The 11,359-nt window shown below is 41.4% G+C and overlaps 1 protein-coding gene across 1 annotated transcript in view; it reads right to left on the bottom strand.

Annotated features, from left to right (window-relative positions):
- Positions 1–10,554, bottom strand: part of necap2 (NECAP endocytosis associated 2) — a 12,178-nt gene extending 1,624 nt beyond the window's left edge. Inside the window, exons 1-6 of the mRNA XM_036560021.1 lie at positions 10,370–10,554; positions 7,713–7,813; positions 6,269–6,373; positions 5,787–5,868; positions 3,528–3,636; positions 180–342 (exon numbers count right to left, since the gene is read on the bottom strand). Of these exons, the coding sequence (XP_036415914.1) occupies positions 180–342; positions 3,528–3,636; positions 5,787–5,868; positions 6,269–6,373; positions 7,713–7,813; positions 10,370–10,461 (652 nt within the window). The 5' untranslated portion in view covers positions 10,462–10,554. The remainder of the gene's footprint in view (positions 1–179; positions 343–3,527; positions 3,637–5,786; positions 5,869–6,268; positions 6,374–7,712; positions 7,814–10,369) is intronic.
- Positions 10,555–11,359: the final 805 nt, after the last annotated feature.

Genomic DNA, 11,359 nt, shown 5'->3' with positions numbered 1-11,359 from the left:
TAATTGGTGGGGTATAGGCTTCCATTACTTGTTAGCTACATTAGCTTCTGAGCTCCAGTGCTGAAACTAAGGAAGCCAAACGTCAGACTCCAAACATGCCTGAGCCGACTGACTTTCACTGTACTTCTGAACCCACCGAGAACCTGTAAGAGAACGTGCGAGAGAGCCTGTGTGTGTACCTGTGTTTGCTTGGGCTGGTGCTGCTGCAGGTGGGCTTTGGGAGGTCTGCAGTGAGCCGGGGGGCGGAAAGACACCCCCTTTACCGCCCGGGGGAGGGGGAAGCAGACCAGTGGCACCAGGACGAGACTTAACACCCCCTGCAGCATCCTTCTTCTTTATGTTCTGAGAGAGAGAGAGAGAGAGAGAGAGAGAGAGAGAGAGAGAGAGAGAGAGAGAGAGAGAGAGAGAGAGAAAATTATAGATATAACTATGTCACCTACACATCAGTTTCACAGTAGTTATGAACAGTAATATTAATAACTGAACAATAACCTTACAGGGTTAAACAATGCTGTGGTTTTACAAATGTGTGTGTTAATGCAGCTAAATAATTACATACTGTACATATTGAGAGTAAGACTTTCTTAAAAAAGGTATTATTTTACATGAGATAACAGAGAGAGATGAACACTGGTCACTGTATGACAGGTGAGGTCGAGACAGAGATGCACTTTCTTTCTTCACTGTGAAAAATTTAGACCAACATGAGAAATTTACACAAAAAAGTTCAACAAATGAATCCCAAATTTTGAAAAATGTACTCAATTAGAGCAATTCTGAATCCTTTATCGCTGCTAAATACGTAACGTCACCATCTGAGAGACAGTGGGTAATACGCCCCCCCATATCCCCACCCTACTGAGCCCCCCACCCTCCATACACCCACCCTACTGACCCCCAACATTACACAACTTATTTACGTTAAATATCATTTGTTTATTAATTAATATAATTACAATTACAGTGATAATATTGTAATATTGCAATTATAAAATGAATATGCAAATTATTTGTGTTCTTTTTACCTTATTTGGTTTTCATTGTTCATTGCCACTGTTCTGATGCTTTAGCAATACTGTACGTCACACTTCATGCTAATAAAGCTATTCTGAACTGAACTGAATACTGTAACTAAAGCAGTTTGGGGTGCACCGATATGGAAATTGTGGGCTGATACTGATATCTGATATTCTTTTTTATGTACATATCTGCATATGCTGAAACATAAACATTAAAAACAATGTAAAAATTTGAGAGTAAATCTACTCAAATCAGCATTATAGAGAAATATGAGAAAACACTTATTTCTGTATCGTTACAGATGCAATGAATAAAATTAAGATACTTTAGCGCAACAACACAACATCAGATATCAGTCTGAAATATCAGGCCAGTATTTTTTGAAAAGCAATTTTCTTCCAATAACAATATCAATCTGATATTATCAGGCATCGATTAAAGTAGTACTGAGAGGCAAGAACTGATTTTTAGTACTCGCCGATACCGAGTCCGATACCATAATGAATCACCTACTTAAAATGAAGTAGTTATTAGTGGAAATAAGTACGTTAATAGTTAAATCATTAAAATTTATCTGATTGTTATCTAGCTCTGCTACATCAGTGATCTCCGATCGAGCAGCGCTGCAGTGGAGAAGAGCCGGTTTTGTTCCCAGTCAGAAAAGCTCTTCTGTACAGCTGTAAGTAAAGCAAGTTTCATAGTTTTGATCCTCATCTGTCTCTTTCAGCAGCAGCACAGCGACAGCAGGAATCATATCCGAGGCTGACGCATCCGAGGAGCTCACGCTTCCAGTTTTCTGTCTTGTTGGAGTCGTTTGATTGGCTGGTTGAGCTGTAGCTGATGTTAGAGATCTTGTTCTTTGGTGACTCTCACTGTACGTTTGAATATACCATCGTGTTCAGACAAAGCTACGATTTATAGACTTACACTGTATGAAACGATCCGTCTGACTGAGCGGCTACGGGAAACGCAGCCTCTACTGACGCAGCCTCTATGGACCGTTATTAATAAAGCTGATTAATTCAGAATAACATGAGTACTGAGCAACACGCCGAGACGCTGAGCGTTACAATTGAGAAAAATTAAAGTAGAGATTCAGGCCTGTTTTTTTGGCCAAGACCACCAGAACATCCACCTTTTTGGCTTGAGGCTCGACCCCTGAACGTAGTGTGTTAAACTGCCAGTAAGTTGTGGTTGTGATGTCACAACACATGGAGGTTTGGTTGCCTCTGATTGGTCTAACTCACCTACAGGCATTTCCCAAACTCTTATTAGGTTCAATTTCCCCTCTTAAAACTTAAAACAACGTTTTTGCTGATGTACACACGCTTAATAAAGATGGTTCTTCAAGGGTTCTTTAGTAGAGATAATGGTTCTATGTAGAACAATAAGGACTCAGCAACAAAAAGTTCTCTGTGTGGTGAAATGGTTGTTCAGACTGATGGAGAATGTGTTGAATATGGTTCTATATAGAACCTTTTTGAAAAGAGTTCTCTATAGGACCAAAATGTACATCTATTGTCATAAGCTTGACATCAACACAGTAACAATACCAGAACCCTTTTTGATGCTATACAGAACCACATACAGCACATTCTACAATCTGAAGAACGATTTCACCATGCAAAGAACTTTGTATGCATGCAAATGGGTCTGAGTGTTCATGGTTCGATATGGAATGAATGTCTTTACTGAAGAACCATCTCTTTTTTTAAGGAACCTTGAAGAACTATGTTTTTAAGAGTGTAGGCTATAATAAAAAAATTGCAGCTCATGCGATGCTGTGGGTAGCGCTGTCGCCTCACAGCAAGAAGGGCCTGGGTTCGATTCCCGGCCGGGTGACCAGGGGTCATTTCTGTGTGGAGTTTGAATGTTCTCCCTGTGTCCGCGTGGGTTTCTTCCCGGGTTCTCCGGTTTCCTCCCACAGTCCAAAAACATGCAGTCAGGCTGATTGGACATGCTGAATTGCCCCTAGGTGTGAATGTGTATGTATGTATGTCTGTCTGCCCTGTGATGGACTGGCGACCTGTCCAGGGTGTATCCTGCCTTCCGCCCAATGACAGCTGGGATAGGCTCCAGCACCCCACCGCGACCCAGAAGGATAAGCGGTGCAGATGATGTATGTATTTCGATAAAAACGATTAATTTTTCAGCCCCAGCCCAAGTATTAATAAACCTGCAGCAAAGAAAAGATGGCAGGTGTCTAGTTCAAGCAAACAGGTAGGTTTAAAAGACTGAGGACATTTAAATTGTGAATATTTCAAGTATTCGTGTAATATTTCAATTCTATTATAAGTGCCTGTATTTCAATGTTGATGTTTTCGTGCATTTTGCGGGTTACAGCAATAAAAACACAGGTGTTCACTGACCCACATATGTGCTGAGATTTTTTTAGCATGGTATCGGCTGGTGCTGTGTGTTGGTATCAGTGCATTTTTATGGGCACAGTATCGGCCCGATACTCAATAACAGTATCAGTATCGATGCATCTGCTCTCAGTCTCTCACCCCCAGACTGATCTTGATGGTCTGTCCCTCTTTAAAGCCCAGGTCCAGTTTGGGAGCCGCACTCTGATTGGCCTCCTGCTTAGCCAGCTCACTCTCCTGCTTCACCCACCTGAAAGAGAGAGGGAGAGAGAGGGGAGGTGGGTAGGAAGAGAAAGAGGTGGGGTGGGGTGGAGAGAGGGAGAGAGAGAGAAACTGAGAATAAATCAAAAGAACACAATTCATCACCGGCGAGTTTCCTGTCTGTACTTCCTTCTTTTCTATTAAAAAACTGCTTTCACTTCTTACACAGCACCAACACACAACACAAGCAGTTCAACGAATCATTAAACCCCTTAAAGCCCGCATGTGGGTGCACTTCAGTTTCTCCATCTTAGAACTAAAGAACTTACACATCAGTTTCACAGTAGATACTGAATAATTGATTGTAGATACTGAAAAAGGTACAGCCAAATGAGTCACAGCAGACACTGAATTATTCAGATACTGAACAATTCACAGATACTTAATGATTCATTGTAGATACTGAATAATTCACAGTGAATGCTCAGTGAGTTACAGACACTAGATGAGCAACAATTCTCTAAATCCACAGTTCAATTCCGTCCTCCATTTTTCAGCCATGATTCGGTTCATATGTTGTTTTTTTTCCTGGAGGGGGAGATGAATAAGAAAAACGGGGGAAAAATTCTAAGAACTCAAAAGAGAAGAACAGTAAGATCCCGTTTACACCTGGTCACTTCCCGTGTCCGGTATCTGGATTGTATCCTGATGAGATTTTAGTCACATGTATTTACACTTGGTAGTTAAAAGCATCTCCAGTTAGTCGGACTGAAACCCGATTGCTGTGTGGGATGGAATATGCAAATCCACTTACTGTGCAGCAACCAATTACAACAGTTTATTAAGTCGTCTGCAGTGTGTTTTGCACAGTCGTGTCTGTCCATGTTTGCCCATTAAGCTTTTTATATTGTCCCTGAACATGTGAGTCCTCCATGATTATCTTCCTCACAGACACAGACTCAGCACTGCATGGGGAGGACTTTCAGTTGTGCTGGGAGAAGTTTTAGTTGTAATGGAAGGGGGTTTTGTTGTACTGGGAGGAGTTTTGGTTGTGCCGGGAGGAGTTTTGGCTGCTGAATGTGTCTTGGAGAGATGGATGTGTTTACACTGCTATAACGTGGCTGAAATGCGTCTCAGCCCACCTCCTGAAGTGGTCTGAGTGATCAGATTTTTACCAGTTTTAAATGCGTCTTGGGTGTGTTTTTATGTGGTTTGGCCTCATTCAGATTTAATCCTGATACTCAGGACGCATGAAGTGAGCAGGTGTAAAGGGGTCGTGCAGCTTGCCCTCACTTTAAAACAGAATAATAATTTTGTGATTTACATGAGTTACAGTGTTAATTGTAAAGTGGAAAATGAGTTTGGTTACATTAGTAACGTAATAAGAGCTGCACCAGCTGCGGTGGCAGTGGGTTGGGGTTGAGGGGTGGAGGGGTGGAGGGGGCTATTGTGGTTCACCATGGACGGTGAACCGCAATACCTCTGTTTCAGAATCACTGCACCCCTAATAGATGCTGAATAATTCAGAGTAAACACTGAATAATTCATAGTAAATAGTGAACAACTCAAGTGAGTGCGTTCACATGCACTCAATAATCTGATCATAATCAGATTTCTGCAATTATCCGAATACTCAAATGGTCATGTAAACACCATGACCCGAATCTAGAAATCCGATTCAGAAATCTGATAAAGAGGCTGGATTTTAGCTCAGCAATCAGATTTTTCAGTGCATGTAAACTCTTACTCCGATTTCTGTCGGATTTCTCAGTCTGCGCATGCGCGAGATCAGACGGTGGATGTCACGATTTAAATATTCTTCATCTTCTAGATGATGTACGTTCATATTTTCAGGTGAAGCGGCGCGATGTTTAAAAATAACCAGCGGGATGAAGTTTGAGTTTTACATTACGTTTACGTCACGTCTGTGAGTTTATTGGCTGGTTGCAAAGCAGAAATCTGATTACTGTCTGACTCATGTAGACCCGGAGATTCCTATTATCTGATTACCGAAGAGCATGTAAACTTGTTGATCGGATTATTGACAAAATCTGATTTTCTGCAGTTATCGGATTATTAAGTATGTAACGCACTGGTTGTAGATACCGAATAATTCACTGTAGTTACAAAGTAATAACACCTAATTAGCCTACAGTTTCTACTAATTCAAAGATGCTTAAGATTAATTAAGGCACCCACTTGAAATGGTCCTGCAACGCCACGTTGAAATCAAACGAGTCTCCACGGTCAGCGAAGCCAATCCCGATAAACGCATGCCGCCCTGAAACAACGGGAGAAGAAAATATACGTCAAGAATTTACAATGTAACGTGAACCAAAATAACACCAACATATCCTGTAACTGCACTGCTTTTTTTCCATTTTTATCAGAAACACCTCCCATACAGCCACACTGTGCAGGTATACAGTCACAGACTGCAGCTCATCTGTTACTGTACAGTCGGTCAGCCCCTCCACAGCATTCATCAGAGGAAAGGACCACCACAGTGACACTGACATGCTAGTATACCATGAACACCTGTATGGTAGGTGTTTCTGATACAATGGCAAAGTAATGTAGATACAGGGCACCTAATAAACTGGACACTCAGCGCTCAAAGGTCTGTCATCGCAGATTATCATACAGTAAGAACAGAGAGCCTGTTTGAGTTGCGTTCTTACCGTTGCCGTCGTCTATCCTGATCACAAAATACCGGCTGGAGTCTGTTACTGCTTCCACCGCAGAACCGGGGTACTGTTCTACTGGAGCCTGCGCAAACAGCTCACCTGTGATGATAACAACATGACCCACATGTATTACGTGAGTCTAAGCATCAACATGTGCCTCATTTGTATTATATATAAAGGGTGTGTCTCAAAACCTAGTGAGCTCTACATAGACAGCATTTTACGTCACAATATGCGCTCCTGACCAGAAGCCTGTCCCAATTCTTAGATATCTCAAACATGCTGCCTACTGAGGTCTCTCATTTTGGCCCAATATCGAGAGCATCGGATGTCTCCTCAGCCGCTGAGGCAATCCCACGATGCAGCGCGGCGCAGCTTTTGTTTGAAGATGGCGGGCAGAAGTGCTTCACCAAGCAGCGACGTCATCTTCAAATGTAAGTTATTCTGATTTTCTGTTTATTTATCTTTTTCTAGTCACAAAGGTGCACAAATAGTCTATACTTTCCACGTTTGACCACAACTATTGTCTATTTTACTGTTTCATTCAGAGCAAATACAGTTAAAATCGCTGTATAAGCTGCCAGGGAAGATCCATGTTGGCTAAATGTGTTTCTGACGGCTGAGGTAAGTAAACGCCGGTCTCGTGCAGTGGGCAGGAACAAGCGGCGACGTCACTGCTGTCTAACTAGAGCGTCTCATTTATCTATCTTATAAGGACAGACGACGGTTGGAACGCTACCTACTTAGACAGCTGCCTAGGTGGACAGCGGCTACTTAGAGCGCTCACTAGGTTTTGAGACACACCCAAAGAATCTATACTCTCAAACTGATGGTTCTTCAAGGGTTCTTTGGTAAAGAAAACTGTTCTATGTAGAATTATGAACACTCAAAAGAACTTTGCATGATTAAATGATTCCTCAGATTGATGGAGAATGTGCTGTAGATGGTTCCATATAGAACCTTTTTTGAAAAGGGTTTTATATAGCAACAAAAAGTGTTCTTTTGTCACAATGTCAAGCCTTTTCAAAAAGGTTCAGAACCATCTACAGCAAATTCTCCATCAATTTGAAGAACGATTTTACGCTGCAATAAACCCTTTAAGTATGTAAAGGGTTCTTTGAGTGTTTATGGTTCTATAAAGAACCATTTTCTTTACTAAAGAAACCTGTGAAAGACCATCTTTAAGTGTGTAATAAGTCTAACCCTAATCTTAACCTCATGAACCAACAAGAAATGGTTTTAGTCTTTCAGTTTGGAAAAATCAAACATGGAGCTCCACAAAGGTGCTTTATTAATGTCAGGAGTCCTGATTTCATCTGATTTTACTACAGTTGGGACATTTTTGTGCTTAATGTATGAAAATATAGGCCGTACTCCTCGACGAGAGCCCAGCTGAACACAAATAAGGACTATATTTGCCGTCCTGACCCAATCACACCTGTGTTCTTGTCCTCGAGTTTGATATATGCAATCTTGGCCTTCGCTGTGATTTTCATTCGGCCGCTCCAGGCAGGTTCATCCAGCTTCCACTCCGACGCCCTGCATGACAAAATTTACAACAAAATCACACAAAGCTGTTCCAAATCACTCACAGAAAGAGAGAACATTCAGTGTAGGAATTTGAGAACAATTAATTAAACCAAACATTAAGTCCACCTCGTTTCTACACTCACTGTCCATTTTATCAGCTCCACTGACCGCATAGTTTCACTCTGTAGTTCTACAGTTACAGACTGTAGTCCATCTGTTTCTCTGATACTCTGTTAGCCCCCTTTTACCCTGTTCTTCAGTGGTCAGGACCCCCATGGACCCTCACAGAGCAGGTACTATTTGGGTGGTGGATCATTCTCAGCACTGCAGTAACACTGACGTGGTGGTGGTGTGTTCGTGTGTGTTGCGCTGGTCTGAGTGGATCAGACACAGCAGTGCTGCTGGAGTTTTTAAACACCTCAGTGTCACTGCTGGACTGAGAATAGTCCACCAACCAAAAATATCCAGCCAACAGTGTCCTGTGGGCAGCGTCCTGTGACCACTGATGAAGGACTAGAGGATGACCAACACAAACTGTGCAGCAGCAGATGAGCTATCGTCTCGGACTTTACATCTACAAGGTGGACTGGCAAGGTAGGAGTGTCTAATAGAGTGGACAGTGAGTGGACACAGTGTTTAAAAACTCCAGCAGCACTGCTGCGTCTGATCCACTCGCACCAGCACAACACACACTAACACACCACCACCACGTCAGTGTTACTGCAGTGCTGAGAATGATCCACCACCCAAATAGTACCTGCTCTGTGAGGGTCCATGGGGGTCCTGACCACTGAAGAACAGGATAACTAAGTATGCAGAGAAACAGACGGACTACAGTCTCTAACTGTAGAACTACAAAGGGCACCTTTACTGCCTCTGCTTGGATAATTAAGAACTGCCCAATGCATTTTTAAAACGTGGGTCTAAACAGCTGTGTGGCCATAAGAAAACCACTTATTAGAGAGGGTAATTGGGAAAAAGGGCTTCAATTTGCTAGGAAGCAAGAAGATTGGACTCTGGAGGAATGAAAAAACAGTCATGTGGTCTGATGAGTCCAGACTGACCCTATTCCTGAGTGACAGGTGCTTCAGGCTAATACGGGAAGTGCATAAAGCGATGCACCCATCATGCACAGTGCCCGCTATATGAGCCTCTGGAGGCAGTGCTATGATGTGGGGTTGCTTCAGTTGGTCAGGTCTGGGATCAGCAACGTTATGTGGCAATAAAATGCCACAAAAAGTCAGCTGACCACTTAAATGTACTGTATGACCAGGATCTCCCATCAATTTTTCTTCCCTGACGGCACTACCATATTCCAGAATGATGATGCCAAGATTCATCGGGCTCAAATTGTGAAAGGATGGTTTAGAAAGCATGAGGAATCACTTTCACTCATGAACTGGTCCTAAAATTAATCGCATAGAAAGTCTTTGGGACGTGCTGGTGAGGATTTTACATAGTGGTCCGTCTCTCCCGTCGTCAATACAAGATCTCGGCCAAGAATCAATGTAACTCTGGATGGAAATAAATTCTGGAGTTGCATAAGATTGCTGGAAGTAAATGCTAATCAAAGCTAAAGGAGGTGTATTGAAATATTAGTGTGTGTGACTCTTTTGGCCAGGCTGTGTAGCCTATATGGCAAGGACAGCTGGTAAAAATGGACAGTGAGTGTAGAATTAATGTTTAATGTTTTAATGTGACGGGTGATCAGTGCGTATAGGCTAAACAGATAGAAAGTCTAGACAGAAAAGACAGAAAAGTTGGAGACTTTATCTACAACAGCAGGATGAATAGTACACTATTGCTCTATACGTTTTGCACTGTTAAAATAAAAATTAATTAGTTTTAACTACTTTCCACTCGTATTTTACATCTGCTTCTACTTCCTTGCTTACGTTATCAATATCTTGGCCGAAATGACAAAGTTTTCCTTAAGAAATGAATCCATAATTTTATAAACAACCGCACTCAGTAAGTTAGCTTATTAGACAATACTGGACCTCTGGGCCGCCGTAGTGTCATGTGCTATTAGTTCCTGCTAAAGTTTTCCAACGAAAATACGAGCTAAAAACAGTCTTTAATGCTGTAAACATTCATAAAACACTCTTAAACAGCTTTTAAAAATCGTCGTGTTAAAATAAAAACATAATAAGCGTTGATTTTGTCCAAAAGGGGGTCTTTTATTAGCAATGGTTAGCACATAAGCTAACTGGCTAATGGAGAAGCTAACAAAACAAACTTAAGCTGGCCAGTTTCACACTTTCTCTCACTTTTAATCGAGTTAAGGAGGGAAATAAGACGGTTTAGTAAGTGTGTGGTGTCTCTAAAGCTCTCAAACTGGGTAAAAAGTTGACACTCACTCGCCAACTTCTTGTTTCGAAATTTTTCCGTTCCACCTTAAATGGTGCAGCAGTTACACTCTGTTGCCCGAGGCGCCCGAATGTAACTGCCGCGCCATTTAAGGTGGAACGGGTACATTCGAACAACAAGCTGGCGAATAGGAAGCCGACTTCAGCCTCGTCAAAAGGTGTTGTTAAAAAAGTGTTATGGTGATTTTTTCCTCACCGGTATCCGCGGTTTGTCGCTCTCGGTGGGATCCTGTAAACATGAACCTCCGGTTTAACGCACAGCACAGACTCGTACGTGTCGTCTGCCATTCTTTCAGCCCCAAACCTCAACTCGGGCAAAGTTAAAATCACCTGTGACTCCGTTTCTGCGTCTGTGGCGACAGAGAGGGAGGAGGACACAGCGCTTCCGCCCAGAGCTCCGCACACTGCAAGTAAAAGTCCAGCTTCGGAGACCAGAAATTCAATGTGAACCAGTAAAAACGTTTACTGACACTAATTTGGCATGAAAAACATCTAACATGTCAGAATTCTGTTGTAAGATTTCTGATCTCCCTAGGAAGAATCCATGGCTTTTCCCATTTTGCTTTAAAGGGCCCATATCCTTCATTTCTCATATTTCATTTTGATCCACTTGTTCAGTTTGTTTGTATTTACGAACATTTTTACGTGACCATTTTGATCCCTTAAATTAAACAGGAGATTGGTGACTTCAAGACTGCATATATATATATATATATACACACATATATACATATATACATATACATATATATATATATATATATATATGAGCTCTGTTCTGACTGGTTGTGCCACATTTAAGAAGCAGTCTGGGATGAAACACTCCTTATTCCTTATATATATATATACACACACATATATATATATACATACATACATACATACATACATCATATATATATATACATACATACATACATCATATATATATATATATATATATGTGTGTGTGTGTATACATGTGTACATATATATATATATATAGCTGTTGTAGCTGCTGTCGGAACAAAACCTTGTATGTCCATTTTTGATGTTTTTCAGTTTTTGACATAATTTGAAAATACCTGTTGCCCTTTACATTACATGCAAATTTCATGAAGAACGGACCATAAGAAACAGCCCAAAATTACTTGGGAAAAATTCTGGTTCCATTGACTTACATTAAAAGTAAAGTAGGTTTTTTCCT

This window comes from Colossoma macropomum, unplaced genomic scaffold (assembly GCF_904425465.1).
Source record: "Colossoma macropomum unplaced genomic scaffold, Colossoma_macropomum, whole genome shotgun sequence".
Classification (NCBI taxonomy): domain Eukaryota; kingdom Metazoa; phylum Chordata; class Actinopteri; order Characiformes; family Serrasalmidae; genus Colossoma; species Colossoma macropomum.
This window is presented reverse-complemented; position numbering and strand designations above follow the sequence as displayed.